The sequence below is a fragment of the Ailuropoda melanoleuca genome, chromosome 4, assembly GCF_002007445.2.
Source record: "Ailuropoda melanoleuca isolate Jingjing chromosome 4, ASM200744v2, whole genome shotgun sequence".
Taxonomy (NCBI): Eukaryota; Metazoa; Chordata; class Mammalia; order Carnivora; family Ursidae; genus Ailuropoda; species Ailuropoda melanoleuca.
The window spans coordinates 106,030,929-106,047,821 of record NC_048221.1 but is presented as its reverse complement, the minus strand read 5'-3'; the positions used below and the strand labels follow the sequence as shown (position 1 = coordinate 106,047,821).

The window sequence follows — 16,893 nt, the reverse complement described above, 5'->3', positions numbered from 1 at the left end:
GCCCTACTGCCCTAGCATGGAAGCACAATGCCTGGTGGGAGGCCCCCCTAGGGAGGGCTGTTGAGAGGATCTAGAGTAGGATGTTCCTGTGGCAAATTAAATACAGCCAAGAAGGTAACTGAGGTGGCATCAAGGACAGGGCAGGAGGGAGGAGTCTACATTTTGGAATGAGAAAAGAGAAAATTAGAAATACTGTACTGAGAGTTCCCGAGAGAGATCAGGTCTTGCCCTCGATGTCCGCCCCCCTTCCACCCCCAGGCTGCTGCTGCTTTGAAAAGCCACCATTTGATGTAGTCATTTTCCTTAAGATGTTCTTTGGTTAAAATGCAGATGTCCCTGAGAGGGGTAATATGTTAAACCTTGTCAACTATTAATACATTGTCATGATTAGATGCTTTCCAAATGATCGCTTTCTGACAGCAGCTGCTTGCAGAATAAGACAGATGATGAGTATGTTTTAATTGGGGGAGTAAATTAAGAGAGAGGTTCGAAGGCGGGGCAGGAAATAGATTTGCCGTGCTATCCAGAAATTCCATCTCTGGGTATATACCTAAAAGAATTGAAAGCAGGGACTCAAACAGATATTTGTACATCCACGTTCATAGTCACATTATTGACAGTAGGCAACAGGTAAAGGTAACGCAAGCGTCTGTTGTAGGATGAATGGGTAAACAAAATGTGGTGTGTACACACAGTGGAACATGATTCAGCCTTAAGTTAAAAAGGAAATGCTGACACGTTACAACGTGGATGGACCCTGAAGGCATTATGCTAAGTGTAATAGGCCTGTCATGAAAGGACAGGTAACAACTATATGACGTCACTTGCGTGGGGGACCTAGAACAGTCAGAGCCATAGAGACAGAGAGGACAGTGGTGGTTGCCAGGAGTTGGAAGGAGGGGAAATGGGACGTTGAGAGTTTAATGGAGACGGAATTTCAGTTTGGGAAGTTGAAAAAAGTTCTGGAGACGGTGGTGGTGATTGCACAACAGTGTGAATGTGACACTTAAAAATGGTTAAAACGGTAAATTTTATGTTATGCATATTTTGTCACAGTAAAAATAAAGGTGGGCTAGGCCTGGATGCTGAGCCATCGTGGAGTCCTGGAGCAGGGACTGAATGGGAGCTCGAAGGCCGTGGATAGCTGGGACAGTGTGTCTAGAGGACCAAGAAAGAAAGGCAGCGAAGAGAGGGGGTCACTCTACTTAGGGAGGGACTGTCCCGATTTCCTTCTGTGGCCTCTCTGTTTTGTTTGTTTTCTTGCTTTGATTGGAGCACTTTGAAAGTGAGTTTGCAAAATATGGATCTTTGAGGTGAAACATAATGTTTGTGAAATTTAAATGATATTGAAGCAAGAATTTTTAATTTAAAAGTTATGCAGGCTTACTGTAAAAAAAAACTACTACATAAATATATAAAATAAAAAGTAAGTGTTCACCAGTTCCCTTGTTTTGGCCTCAGCCTCTTCTCCATCAGCAACTACTGTTAGAGTACCATGTGGAGTGTCGGGCAGTTGGCTATGTTTCATAGTGTGTCATTATGTATAAATGACGTGTACATATAACGACACACTATTCTTATATACATAAACATTATACACAGTGGATAGTACAGTAAGAGATACACATACATACTTATTTCTTACCCAGGTCTCCAAGTCCAAGCCCATAAATAAACACATAGGAACAGACTTTCCCTTTATTTGACATTTAATGTTTAACATGATCTAGTATATACAAGATTAAAGTTCAGTTTCTGTAAGATTTGCTGAACAATAATCTTCTGAAATAAATACGTGTCTGTGTTAACGTATTGTCCATGTGTTTATTCAGTGGTTTTAAATGTTTTCCTTCAAAACTTTCACAGATTTGAAATCTGTAGAGCAAATTGTCTTTTTCAATGAAATATTTTTCCTTTGCACAGACAAAATACAGTATTAATAGGAATTTCTAAAAGGGTGAAAACATACCTCCCTAATAAATTGCTTGTTTCCTTTTTAATTTTAGTTATTGTCGATATAAATACTTCTTTTACTGAGCTGTACGTGTACAAGAACATGTAATTGACACTGAGTGACACGGGATCGTTGTCCTAAAATTTTTAAGGTCCCATCTGCAAATCATCAGCTAGATCGTCAGCAAGCCACGTACTCCTTCCTTTCAGCTTTGCTCCCACAGAAAGGCCTTCCTGGGCTGTATGAGCCGGATTGGCATAGCACTCCTCTGCATGCTTTCTTGCTAGGATACAGCTAAATGAAGACTGTTTGTATAACTTCTGTACAAATTACTGGGGTAGTCAGTAAAGATTGGGGTGTGAAATTTCTGTTAGAACCCCGTGCTGGAAAACAAATGATCTTTCCCATGGAAACGGTTTGCTCCTACCAGTGGTGTCCTTACTGAGGCTCAGAACACTTTCAGCCTTTGCCCCTTGGCTGCTGAGCTGCCAAAGCTGAGTTTATTCTTAGTTGCAGTAGCTCTCCCAGCCTAGGTCAGTGATCCCCAGCAGAGGGCTGCCTTGCCCTTCAGGGGACGTTTGGCAGTGCTGGGAGACATTTTGGGTTGTCACAGCTGGAGGATGGGGGGAGTGCTGCTGGCACGTGGTGGGCAGGAGCCACAGATCCTGCTAAACACTTAGAAGGCATTGAACAGCCGCCTACAGCAGAATCGTCCAGCCCAAACCACTCGGTCTGCCACTGCTGAGAAGCTTAGGCCTGCATCTGTGGAATCAACTCACCCTTTTTAGCTTTTCTATTTATTTTTTTTTAAGATTTTATTTATTTATATGAGAGAGAGACAGCGACAGGGATAGCGAGAGAGAGCACAATCGGGGAGGAGAGGGAGAAGCGGACTCCCCCCTGAGCAGGGAGTCCGACGTGGGGCTCGATCCCAAGACCCTGGGATCATGACCTGAGTCGAAGGCAGATGCTAACTGACTGAGCCCCCCAGGAGTTCCACCTCTCTACCTATTTTATCATACCTGCTAATGCAGTGTCTTTGTAATAAACCGTTTCAAATTATTTTTTCAAGTGGTAGCGTATAAATTATAAACTCGATTTTAAATTTGGAAGTCTCCCAAACGTACATGGTTCCAATAATTTTTAGTGACTGTAATTCTATTTTATGGCCTTTGGTTGAGTTCCCCATGTTATAGAATGCTTATTGTCTTCTTTTCCTTTTAATTTTTATCTTTCTGTTCTTTATTTCCTATTATGTATCAGAGGTTTCTTGCAAATCATTTATCTTTTAACTCTTTTTCTGAACCCTATAATAAGGAAGAAGTATCTCATTCTCTTCAAAGATACTTATTTTTTTAAAAAAAGATTTTATTTATTCGTTTGACAGACAGCTATCAAGAGAGGGAACACAAGCAGGGGGAGTGGGAGAGGAAGAAGCAGGCTCCCAGGGGAGGAGCCTGATGTGGGGCTCGATCCCAGGACTCCGGGATCACACCCTGAGCCGAAGGCAGACGCTTAACGACTGAGCCACCCAGGCGCCCCCAAAGATACTTATTTTTGACACTTGAGTGTTCTTGTCACTTCTCTGAGCTTTCACTTGTCATTATTTGTGAAATATTGTGAGATTCCATATTTTCTTGAAATTGTATTCGTTCTGTTTGTGATTGCCACGTTTGAATTGGCTTTTAAAAACCACAGTCCAGTTTGTGAGTGTCTGTCTCCCCTGGGCTCTCAATATCAAGGAGCTGCAGCATTTTTGTTGATGCCATTTTTTTATATTTATTTTATATACTTTTTGACATATATTTATATTTTAATTTCCTTTTCTGTTTTTTAAGTATAACTGTAATTTCCACAAGAACCAATGATAAGTAGAGTTTGTGCTTTTGTTGCTTTCAGTATTGGTGTCAAATTCCTCTCAGAATATCTACATTAGTTTTTGCATTGCTGATTCTGAAGTGAAGCCTGTATTTAGCTACTTTTGTTTCCATCTTTGGTTATTGTTGTGGTAGTATTCATAGCAGAACTTGTATTTTTGTGTGTATAGTATCTTTTTTAGCAGGCAGGCATTGGAATATATTATTGCTTTATTTTTGTATATTCTTTTTTAATGTTTTATTTGTTTGAGAGAGAGCATGAGAGAGAGAGCACGAGCACAAGCAGGGGCAGAGGGGGAAGGAGACTCCTCACTGAGCAGGGAGCCTGATGCAGGGCTTGATCCCAGGATGCTGGGATCATGACCTGAGCCGAGGGCGGATGCTTAACTGACTGAGCCACCCAGCGTTTTCTGAGGGTTTTTAATTAAGGTTTTTATTTTGAGATAATTGTAGATTCACATACACCCAGTTGTGAGAAGTAATACACAGAGATTCTGTGTACCCTTTGCCAGTTTTCCCCAAATGATAACATCTTACAGAATTATAATATCCCAACCAGGTTATTGGCATTGATAAAGTCAAGCTGAAGAATATTTTCAGTTTCCATCTCTATAGGATTTCTCATGTTGTCCTTTTATAACCACACCTACCCACTTAATCTCTGGCATCTCCCTCCCTGCCCATCTCTGGCAACCACTAATCTGTTCTCCATTTTATAATTTTGTCATTTCAGGAATGTTATTTAAATGGAATCAGACAGTATGTAACCTCTTGGGATTGATTTTTTTCCACTCAGTGTAATTCTCTGGAAATTAACCCAGGATTTGCATGTATCAGTAGTTCATTCCTTTTTTATTGCTGAGTAGTATTCCATGGTATGGATGTACCACAGTTTAACCATTCACCTGTTGAAGGACTTCTGGGTTGTTTGCAGTTATCAGCTATTTTGAGTAAAGCTGCTGTAAAAGTATACAGGTTTTTACAAGAACATACATCTTTTCTCTGTGATAGATGTTCAGGAGAACATTGCTGGGTTTTGTGGTCGTATATGAGGAACTGTCAAATTGTTGTCCAGAGTGGCGGCACATTTTAAATGCCCACATGTCAGTGTATGAGTGATCCAGTGATCCAGTTTTTCCTACATCCTCCACAACATTTAGTAGTGTCATTATTTTTTATTTTGGCCATTCTGATGGGTGTGTGGAGCTGATCATGGTTTTAATTTGCATTTCCCTAGTGGCTGATGAGTAGACATTTTTTTCATGTGCTTACTTGCCAGCTGTATCTCCTCTTTGGTGAAATGACACGTCTCTACTTTTGTGTATATTGGAAATTTCCATAGTGAAATGCTAAAAGATTAACCCTTTAAATACTTCAGTGTTTTTTATGTTTATTTCTGGGTTTTAAATGTTTTTCTCTTGTTTTTTATGTTTATTTCTGGATTTTCATTTCTTTTCTGAGATAATTTGGTCTGTTATTGTCACCAGTATGTAGCCATTCTATGTCTATAATTGAGAATTTGGGGAGAACTAGTTGCTGTTTGTTGAAGTCCCTCCCTTTCCTTTTGCCATATGAAATTGATTGATTTTATTTCTATAAAAAATGTTCTGGAATTTTTATGGTCAGTACAAAAAAGGAAAAACACATTTCTGACTTAAATATGTCATTATATGTAGAAGCACTTGAGTCTTTTTTAACCACCTCAGTGTTGTTTGCTATTAAGACATGAGTATGTTTAACATTTTTTAAAGTCAAATTTGAATGATAGTTTTGTTGTCTTCTGAGTTCATTTGTTGCTTTCTTCAACAAATATTTGAGTGTTAGCTGTGTCAGGCACAATGCTAGGCACTGGGAGTAAAATCGTGAGTGCACTTCAAATAAAAAAGAAATCTTGTCCTCTCTTGGACAAGCATGTAATACCTTAATGAGAAGATTCGATGGTCCTTGCATAAAGATGACCTACAAATTCATGTAGCGTACCATTAAGAAAAAAAAGCCATCTGTCTGGCAAGTTCCCACTGTAGAGAGCTGTTGGTGGGGCCTGCACTGCATGTCGAGGTAGGAGCATGTGCAGAGGCCCCACCGCTGGCGGAGCCTGGACACTGGCGGATCGGCAGGAAGGCCTGGTGGTGGGCTGGGGAGGGGCTAGCCGAAAGAGCTACAACCAGGAAATGCTGCTTATTTCATGATCCCTTCTTGTGTGACTTTGATCTAATTTTAAATGTCAGCAAGTTTTCTGTACTGTTTTAACGTTTTGGAGTTTTTTTGTTTTTCTTTAGAGAGCACGCGCGTATGTGCCTGTGAGCTGGGTGGGGAGGCAGAGGGGAAAGGGAGAGAGAGAGAATCTTAAGCAAGCTCCATTTCCCTCCCCCCCTCGTTTAACTGACTGAGCCACCCAGGTGCCCCAGAGATTCTTTTTTTATTGTGAAATATATGTAGCTAAAAATCCTCTGTGTTCTGCCTGTTCACCCCTTCCTCCCCCTAACCCCTGGCAACCACTGATCTTTTTACTGTCTCCCTAGTTTTGCCTTTTCCAGAATGTCATATGGTTGGAATCATACGGTGTGTAAGCCTTTTAGATTGGCTTCTTTCATTTAGTAATATGCATGTAAGTTTCCTTCATTTTTTTAATGGCTTGAGAGTTCATTTCTTTTTAGTGCTGAATATTCCATTGTCTGTATGTACCACACTTTATCATTGTTCACATTCAAGCAATATATTGGCTGCTTCTAAGTTTTGGCAGTTACGAAGAAAGCTGGTAAGCTGCAGGTTTTTGTGTAGACATATGTTTCAGCTCATTCGGGTAAATACCAAGGAGTACAATTGTTGGATCATATAGTAAGAATATGTCTAGTTTTGTAAGAAATTGCCAGATTGTCTTCCAAAGTAGCTGTACCATTTTGCATTCCCATCAGCAATGAAGTAGAGTTCCTATAGTTCCACATCCTCGCCAGCATTGAGTGTTGTCAGTGTTTTGGATTTTGACAGTTTTAATACATGTGTAGTGGTATCTCTTTGTTTAATTTGCAGTTCCCTAATGACAGGTTGATTATTTCCCCCCCATCTGTTTATCTTTTTTGGTGAGGTATCTGTTTAGGTCTTTTGCCTATTTTTAATTGGGCTGTTCATTTTCTTACTGTTTTGTTTTTTTTTTTAAAGATTTTTATTTATCTGACAGAGATAGAGACAGCCAGCGAGAGAGGGAACGCAAGCAGGGGGAGTGGGAGAGGAAGAAGCAGGCTCATAGCAGGAGCCTGATGTGGGGCTTGATCCCATAACGCCGGGATCACGCCCTGAGCCGAAGGCAGACGCTTAACCGCTGTGCCACCCAGGTGCCCCCTTTTTTTTTTAAAGATTTTATTTATTTATGTGACAGACAGCCAGCAAGAGAGGGAACACAGCAGGGGAGCGGAGAGGAAGAAGCAGGCTCCCAGCGAAGGAGCCCGATGTGGGACTCGATCCCAGAAGGCTGGGATCATGCCCTGAGCCGAAGGCAGACGCTTAACGACTGCGCTACCCAGGTGTCCCCTTACTGTTGAGTTCTAAGAGTTCTTTGGATAACAGTCCTTTCTCAGATGTGTCTTTTCCAAATATTTTCTTCTAGCTTATGGCTTGTCTTCTCATTCTCTTTTAGGGGTGACTATTTTTATTATAAAATAATTATTATCTGCCTCACATGTTTCTTTCCTTGTGGAACACAGAAAGTACATCTTAGTCTGGTCTTTTCTTTTTCTCTGTATACGTGTTATCTTCTTAGCACACACATTTATTTTTGTCCTTTTAAAAATCCACTTACCCAATCCTGATCAGTTATCGAATTAAATTTTTTGGAATTAGTTTTTTTTCTAAGTTTATTTTTGCTTCCTCTTTCCCCCACTGTATTGACTCTTCCCTTTCTTGTTTAACAATTGGAAATTTATACCTTTTTCAAAGTACAAATGTTTTTAGTATTTTAACACTTGTCACACCATTTTTTCCTGTCTCCTATCTTTTTGTTTTTACTAATTCATTTCAAAAAAGTTTATTTAATAATGTCACATTCAGGCATACTGATATAGACTCAGGGCCCAAATTAGGATAAAATATGGGCCTGTGTAAGACATCAGACATTATAGTTTAAAAGAACTTTTTTTTACCTTTTTACAATAACCAATAGTAACGTTAATATTTTAGAACTTTTTTGTATCATTATAATGGCATATGTAATTTATTATTTCAGCCATACAGATTCTTGATATTTCTGTTATAATAATCTCAATGTTAATAAATAGGTCAGTATTTTACTTTTCCATTCCAGTGTTAAGGGAAATGAAACATTCGCTGCAACTAGCAAACTTCCTTACTCCTTTGGAAAAATCACAAAATTGTGTATAAGTTACACAGTCATTTCCCTCTTGTCTTCCTTAGATGTGAAAGCTCCCCTTAGATGTGAAAGCTGTCGTTGAACAGCTCGGAAGTCTCCTGAAATTCCAGAACAGATTTGGAGGGGTGCTAACTTTCTATTTCTAAATATTAAAGATGTGTGTGTGGCTGGGGTCAGGGCAGAAGGATGACCAGTTGCTGTTATCGTGATTTCTTAGATAGAATATATAGTATGGATATGATCAGACTACCAAAAACGTTTCCTTAACAAGGAACAGTAACCGCCATATGGCGACCCACAGATTCATTATGTAATATCTCATCCTGATTTCCCTCATTTTCCTGAGGACCAGTGACAGGTCTGTCACAGAGCCGCCGTCATCCATAAGCTGGTGTATGGGGAGCACCAGTTGGGCAGCCTAAAGCGTTGAATTTTCCAGTGTGGCCTGTCAAGGTCTAGAGCAGTTCTTCCCGTGCATGACTTGTCTTGGGTGTCACAGTCATTCCTGCTGACTTCTTCCTTAAAGATCAGATGCATGCCTTCAGGCCGCTTTCTAGATCCGCTGGTTTGTGCGCATGCTCAGAGAATGTGTACCTGTTGTAGCCAAAGTCACATACGATTGGGAAAAGTCAGTGTCTTGGTCAGCTAGCACAGCACTGTAGTCTGGAGGTTCATAAACAGCTTTGGGAGTCCACCTATTGCTGTTCTCTTTTATTAGAATACCTTATGACTGTTAATCCAGCGTCACATTCTGTTAAACAGCCCTCTTACTTTTCCCTCTCAGCGGTCTTGCGAGTGGCTGGTTCCCTGCAGAAGAGCACAGAAGTGATGAAGGCCATGCAGAGTCTTGTGAAGATCCCAGAAATCCAGGCCACCATGAGGGAGCTGTCCAAAGAGATGATGAAGGTGACTTGGCGCCAACCCTGCGTCCCATTCCTAGCAGTCACCCGCAGCAGATGGCCGGGGACTAGGGCTAGGAGTGGGCAGGAACAGACAGACCACTGTGGCCAGACAGCAATGATTTTGAAAACAGAGGAGCAGCTCTTAACACTGGTTGAAACCACCTGAGCCGACCATGACAGGGGCTGGGTCAGATTGCCGGTGTCCCAGGATCAGGGCCTAGAAAGGACTTCTACTGGTGGCCTTCAGACAAGGACAAGGCTCCGGAGAACATTGTTACCGAGCCCCCTGCCGGCCAGTGGTGTATCACACACGCTGTATCACACACTCCTGGAGAGTCCTCCTGGTGGCCCTGTGAGGGAGCTACTTTGTACCATGCAAACATTTTACATAGGAGGAAATCGAGTAATTTACCTAAGTGACCTTGGTAGTGAGTGACAGATCTGGGGTTGGAGCACACATGTCTGACCTTATTGCCTAAGCTGTGTGAGAAGTGGTGACAGTAAGTTCCTCGGACAGGTGTGTTTCTCACTTAGGACTTGTGACCCGAGAGCCAGCATTGCACACCTCAGATTCTTATATATTAGCTTATGTATAGAAATTGCCTTTCTTCTTCCTTAGGAAATTTCATTTATGAACTTGAATTCTGGGTGGGGCTCTAGGGCCTGGGAGAGAGGAACGGGAGAAAATTGATGGAATGACGACATACAGTGCCCAGAACGCAGGTCTTTGGAACGAGAAGTGCTTGGGCAACAGTAGGAGGGAGGAAATGGGGTCAGGAGTGTGTGTCCTTTAAAGTGGTGTGTGGATCTTTTTTCCCAAGGTGTGATGACTGTCCATCTAGAACTGAATAAAAAGGTAATTCTTAGAATGACTTTTAGACCTGCTCATTCTAACTTCTGTAGTAGCCACCAGGATCTGAGGGGATGCCCCTTTTAGAATTGGGGGTCTTTCCACAGTGGTTTCTGAATGCTGAAAGCAATATAGATTGGGAGGAGGGCCTGCATGTAATAGATAATAACTATTTACTGAACTCATTCCAGGCGACAACCCAAGTACTAACCTAAGCCTCTGGTGGGGACTCAGCTCCTTGAGGGCAGGGACATGATGTTAGTCATTCCATTTGTTCCCAGAGCCTGGCCTGTTGTGTGGCGCAGAGCAGGCATTGATGAATGGTTGCTGATTGAATAAGTGAATAAACGGATGAATGACTTCTGCCTCCAGGATGTGGCAGGCTGTCACAGTCAGGATTCCAGTAGGCTCTTTTAGCCAGTTACGGAGCATGTACTAACCCTCCTCCAACACTAAGACGACATCCGTTCGTTCAGGTCAGGGGCTCCACCTGTGTGAATTGGATTTGTTCATTTAGGTTGGGAGGAAAGGATCTGAGAATGGCTAGAATGTAGGTGGTAGGCTGATTCCTGTCATTAAGAATGGTCTGGCAGCAGAAAGGCAGGCAGGAGAGAGGGCTTCCTTTAACACCTGATGCCATCAGCATGGTCGTGTCCTGCTAAGTGCCGTGTCCTGCTAAGTGCCGGGGAGCCAGGGTCAGAGCTGCCACAAGTGACCCTCTGCCCCTTGAATCTCTGAATCAAGGTTCAAAGTAAGGGGCTCAGCTCTTGCAAGTGTCAAAGCAATTAGGATTTTTCTCTTCTGGCAGCTTCTCAGAAGCCTGAAGCCATACTTTCCTTCTGTCTCTCAGTGCCTTCCCATCTCTTCTGCCCAGGGATACCAGGGGCCTCTTTCTGTCATTGGAGGGTGTCGTTAGGACTTTTTGCTTCAAAACTAAACAAAAAACAGTCAGTAGGGTCTTACTTGGAGCTTAGGACACTGCTTGGTAAGGAAGACTGTGGGTCTGGCTTGTGTTGGGCAGTGTTCGAGAATGGTTTTCTTGTGCCCCACAGTAGCGCCATGCTATCTTGAGGACAAAGGAGGCTGAGTGGCTGGCTTCAGGCTGCAGGCACGGGGCTTCCAGTAGAGTCTGGGCGTTACTTTGTTGGGTCTAAAAACCTTGTCTTATTGTCAGGATTGGAGGATCAGTCTTTGGTGAATTGATTGATCTTTGCCAGACCCCCTGGACTGGCCCTATACCAGCAGCTGTAACCTGTACTTTTCAGGCCTTTTCAGGGTTCCATGGAACGCCACTCTGCTCTTAGTACCTGTATCATAGTGTCCACCAAGTATCTACTCCCTTTTCTTTTTTTAAGATTTTATTTATTTATTAGAGCACAAGCAGCAGGGGGAGTGGCAGAGGGAGAGGGAGAAGCAGGCTCCCCGCTGAGCAGGGCACCTGACACGGGGCTCAGTCCCAGGACTTTGGGATCATGACCTGAGCCAAAGGCAGCTTAGCCGACTGAGCCACCCAGGCACCCCAGGGCACATGCTTCCTGAGAGAGCTCAGAGCACACTCATTTTCAGCAGCTTGTTCCCCAGGTGCTGTCATTACAGTCTGGATTATTGTGTGAGGCTCTGCTGAGAGAGGCGCCCCTCCAGCCCTCATGCTGAATATGGGAAACAATTTCCCTGTGGCCTTTGCCTTTCTTCAGAGAGGAAAGACAGCATCAGTGTTTCCTGTGGCCATTTGTCTAGGTGTTAGCCCTCAGAAGGGTGGTCTGGACTTGGAGACGCTAGAGCTCGGCTGGAACCAGACCCACAGAAGACTCTCTGGGGAACAGATTTACCAGTGGAGGGAAGTGATGTGATTTGTTCTGTGTTTAGGCTGGCATCATAGAAGAAATGTTAGAGGACACTTTTGAAAGCATGGATGATCAGGAAGAAATGGAAGAAGCAGCAGAAATGGAAATTGACAAAATTCTGTTTGAAATCACAGCAGGTATGGCCCTCAGATTCTTCCTCTTTGTCCCCTCCATCTGTGGTCATTCTTCTTGCAGTCACTAAGTTATCTAGTAGCTTTTTCTTTAGTAGGACTCTTACTTCTACATTTTTTAGATTTTAAAGTTGGTTATGGATATTGTTTATTTTTCAAGAACTATCTTTTTTAAAAGGCCAAGATTTTTTTAAATAATTTTTTATTGTTATGTTAGTCACCATACAGTATATCCTTAGTTTCTAACGTAATGTTCCATGATTCATTATTTGCGTGTAACACCCAGTGCACCATGCAATATATGCCCTCCTTAATACCCATCACTCCTAGAGTTTTCAAAATGGTAAAGAGAAGCACTGCCCTCACAACACTGCCGTTGGGAGCTTAAATTGCTCTAGACTTTCTTGAAAGCAGTTTGGCAGTAGCTGTCAAAAGCTTTGGACCTAACAGATTGATTTCTGGGAGTTTATACTATAATTAAGGATGTGATGAAAGATTTAATTCAAGGATGTCTGTAGTAGCATTATTTATCATACTGAAAAGTTTGAAACAAGCCAAATGCCTAATAGTAGGGTATTGGTTGAATTGTGTTACATCTGTTTTATAGCTGTGGTAAATGTGGAAGTACATTCACTGACATGGAAAGATGTTCACAATATAATGTGTGAGAAAAGCCTTGTTACTGCAGTCCATACTCTTGTGTAAAAACCAGGCCTGTAGAAGAAGTCTGGAAAGGGAATAAATAAAAAATTGTCGTTATTTCCAAAAGATGGTTAATGAGGTTTTAAAGTTTATTTTTACCTCTAGATTTTGGGTTTTAGGTTTAATAAAAAATTGGTGACATTTAATTTTTATCTGTTTTAAAATTATGTTTCTTTGTTTTACAACTGTTGGGAGAAAGACTAGTTGCTGCAGGAAAACATTTTGTTAAGGTTTAGAAACAGTTTTACTGAGAGACATTTAACATCTTCAGGAATCTGGTGTTTGGGGATTTAGACCAAGAGTGTCAGAACCAAAATTCTTCAGATCAGAATCCTCAGTTATTATAAGCTTGGTCTCATGACAAGCTGGTGTTTGCATATTGTCATACTGAGCAAAACCCCACGCAAACAGCTCATTTTATTGGCCCTTTTCTGTTTCTTGTTGGACTCTCCAAGGTATGAAAGGCAGAGAGGATGAGGACCACTTCTTTAAAATGATATTTGGTTAATTTATTTGCTGTTTCTTTTCAGGGGCCTTGGGTAAAGCACCTAGTAAAGTGACCGACGCCCTTCCAGAGCCTGAACCTCCAGGAGCGATGGCGGCATCAGAAGATGAGGAGGAGGAAGAGGCCCTGGAGGCCATGCAGTCCCGCCTGGCCACACTCCGCAGCTAGGGGCTGCCCCGCCGGGCCCCCAGGCTCTTTCTCGGCCCACCTGCCAGAAGCGGGTACACTCCTCTGAAGCAGCCACCATTTTATGTATCTCTTGCACTACATCTCTGAATGACACACTGCATTCTGAGAAGGTTCTCTGCTCATATCTCTTCACTCTTTGCAGAGGTTTTGGGATCTCAACGGGATTGCCCTTGAGAGGCGGGGTTATAAATGCATCGTTTTCAGGGGTATACATAGAAGTATCGTTTGGGGGGGAGGGCAAAGGAGTCTGTCTTCTTGCAATGCATCATTTTCAGGAATGTAAACAGAAGTATCTCTTGGAGGAAAGGGCCAAGGAATCTGTCTTCTCCTAGAGCACTTCTGAGGCTAGAGCTGATTGCCGGAATGTTGAGGACTCTACCTTTTTTTGTCCCTAAAACACTATATAAAATGGATTTTAATAAATTTCTGCTTTAACACTTGGTCTCATTGTACATTGTCATGTGCAGTGAATTTTCAAGGTGTTTGCAGTCTCACATGTTGACCTTGGAAAGAGAGGAGTGCTGTGGCCAGTCGTACGGGACGTGGAAGCTCACATGAGAGGCTTCTGCTCCGAGGATGCTGTTCCCCAGCCTTCACAGGTGTGGTGTGGAAGCCACACTTCTGCTTTCTGTCATCTGTTGAACCAAAAGGATCCTCGAGAATTGTGACTCCTTGTCCTGTGGCTGGATGACTGTATTATGTCCTGACAGGTGTGTGCATGTAGTTTTCCTTCCCCTCCTTCCCAGTGCAAGTTGGACCCAGGACAGACAGCTGTGAGATTAGGATTCTCTCATCCTCTCATTGCTTTTCTCTGCTGCTGCTATTACTGTTCAACTCATTTGGGTAAATACCAAGGAGCACAGTTGCTGGATCACCGGTAAGATTATGTCTGCTTTTGTAAGAAACTGCCAAACTGTCTTCCGAAGTGGCTGTACCGTTTTGCTTTCCCAGCAGCCACGACTGGGAGTTGCTAATCCTCCACATCCTCGCGAGTAGTCGATGTTCTCAGTGTTTTGGATTTTGACCATTCTAACAGGTATGTAGTATCTCACTGTTGTTTTAATTTGCGATTCCCTAGTGATTGATGATGCTGAACATTTTTTGTGTGCTTTGTCATCTGTGTATCTTTTTTGGTGAGGTGCTTGTTTAGGTCTTTTGACCATTTTTAATTGGGTGGTTCATTTTCTTATTGTTGAGTTTGGAGAGTTCTTTCCATACTTTGGTGATAGTTCTTTCTCAGATGTGCCTTTTATGAATATTTCCTCCCAGTTGTGGCCTTGTCTTCTCACTTCTTCACATTGTCTTTCACAGAGCAGTTTTCAATTTAAATGAAGTCCAACTTCCCAGTGATCTCTTTCATGATCATGTCTTTGGTGTTAGATCTTAAGTCATGGTCATACCCCTAGTCACCTAGATTTTCTCCTGTGTTATCTTATAGGAATTTTGTTTTACATTTAGGTTTTGATCCATTATGATTTAATTCTTATGAAGGATGTAAGGTCTGTGTCTATTTTTTTTGCATGTAGATGTCCAGTTCCAACATGATTTGCTGAAAAGACCATCTTTGCTGCATTGTATTGTCCTTACTCCTTTTTCAAAGACCAGTTGACTATATTCGTGTGGGCCTGTTTCAAGCTCTTGGTTCTGTTCTTTTGATGTTCCGTTGATGTGTTGCCTCTTCTTTCACCAATACCACACTGTCTTAATTGCTCTACCTTTATAGTAAGTCTTGAAGTCAGATGGCATCAGTCTTTCTTTCAACTTTGTTCTTCAGCATTGTGTTGGCTATTCTGGGTCTTTTGCCTCTCCATATAAATTTTAGAATTCATTTGTCAGTATCCACAAACGAACTTGCTGTGATTTTGACTGGGATTGCTTTGAATCTATAAATCAATCAATCAACTTGAGAAGAACTGACATATTGACAGGATATAGTTTCATGATTGCATTTATCTGGCTAGTTTATTCACAGAATGATAATGGAATTAATTAAGGGATGCTCATAATCCCTGAGCATTTTTATGTGGATAATCAGTTTATTCAGGTGGATGGATGGACAGAATATTTATAACCACTCTTCCAGCCATTCAAATAAAATGATCTAAATGTAGGGTTGGTTGGTTTTCATTGTTTGAAGAGGTCCTGTTTTCTCCATTCCTGCTTTCAGGTTAAGGAAAGACCATTGTTGGCTTATCATCATGCGATGGTCCATTTTCCCTCACTATTCTTTTGGGCATCACTGGAAACAAGGAGAGAGACTGTCCTGGCTCTGGATGGTCCACAGTCTGGGAAGGGAAATAAGGTGTAAACACCTGCAGTAGAGGTTCTCCTCTATCCTCAGCCTCTCAACTTAGGTCCAGCACTAGCAGCACCAGCTGCTGCTCTCTCCACCCCAACAGACTGAATCCACTTCGTGCCCTAAAAAAAATGTCAAGAGTACTCAGAATAGCATCCCACACCAGCAATCCATTTGTTTTGTTTGGAAATATAGCTTACTTTAAAAATAACTGTCCAGCTTGTGATGCTCACCCACCATTTCCCTGTTGACAGGTTGTAACCTCCCTTTCCCCATCCTTCCCCACTCTCCCCATGTTGTCTGTCATGCCTTCCTGAGCACTTACCACTTGTACAGCTTGCATGACCTTAGGCTTGTCATATATTTCTGCGTCTGTCTCAGAACTTCTGGAGAGAAGGGGTTATGACTCATTTATTCCTAAATCATACTAGCCATGCTGCCTCTGCACCTCTTCCTGTCACCCAACCCCTAGCTGAAGAACTAAGACCACTTTTCTTGTCCTACTGTAGAGACACAGATGTTCTTCAAATACTAATTGTCAATAGGAAAGGTTCTTACTGAAATAAATGGGAAATCTTTAGTTCAAAAAACATAAAGCAGATTTCTTTATAAACTTTTCAGAGCCTTTTATATGCTTTTTCCAAATTTATTTGACCAAAACAGTTTTCTTTTGAGATGTCAGAAACATTTCCTTAGCCGCTGAAATCTTTTCAGAAATGCAAATCTAAACCACAGTAGGGAAATGCCTTTTTTTAAGCTAATGGAACTTTCTTCTACATGTAATTAATTATAGTTTTAAAAAATATAGAATGACATTAGCAAAATGTTGGAGTAGACAGCTCTGACAGTTTCTGGTACTTTTAAAAATGTTTCTCTGGAGGTATGGGTGTATAGAGCTAACTTTGTCAGAACTGGAAAGCACGGATTTACCTCAACCAAGTGAACACTTTTTAAGAAAAAAGAAACTTAAAAACAGAAAGCCTTGTGGCATTTTACTTGCCCTTTCCAAATCCCTCTCCCAACTTGGCAGCAGTCTTGAAGATAGGAGCTCACTTTCTCAGTTTATGACTCTGGTTCCTAGTTCCAAGGAAACAGAGTAGACTTAGTCACAAATGACCTGTTTGTCTGCCCTTACCTGTGGACCATCCTGAAGGGCTAACACAAGGTGCTCATCTCTGGTTTGCCTATCTTGTAACTTACTCAGGGTGGAAAAGCAGCAAGCACTGCTTGAAAACATGTTAAGGAAGCAATTTTTAAAAAGTGAAACCACCTGGGGCAAC

The 16,893-nt window shown here is 41.9% G+C and overlaps 1 protein-coding gene across 2 annotated transcripts in view; it reads left to right on the top strand.

Annotated features, from left to right (window-relative positions):
- The window catches only part of RNF103 (ring finger protein 103), a 94,368-nt gene extending 80,608 nt beyond the window's left edge, over window positions 1–13,760 (top strand). For both annotated transcript variants that reach the window (XM_011228823.3, XM_002922336.4), the window contains 3 exons: window positions 8,979–9,100; window positions 11,813–11,927; window positions 13,154–13,760. In XM_011228823.3, coding sequence (XP_011227125.1) covers window positions 8,979–9,100; window positions 11,813–11,927; window positions 13,154–13,296 — 380 coding nt within the window. In that variant the 3' untranslated portion in view covers window positions 13,297–13,760. The remainder of the gene's footprint in view (window positions 1–8,978; window positions 9,101–11,812; window positions 11,928–13,153) is intronic.
- Window positions 13,761–16,893: the final 3,133 nt, after the last annotated feature.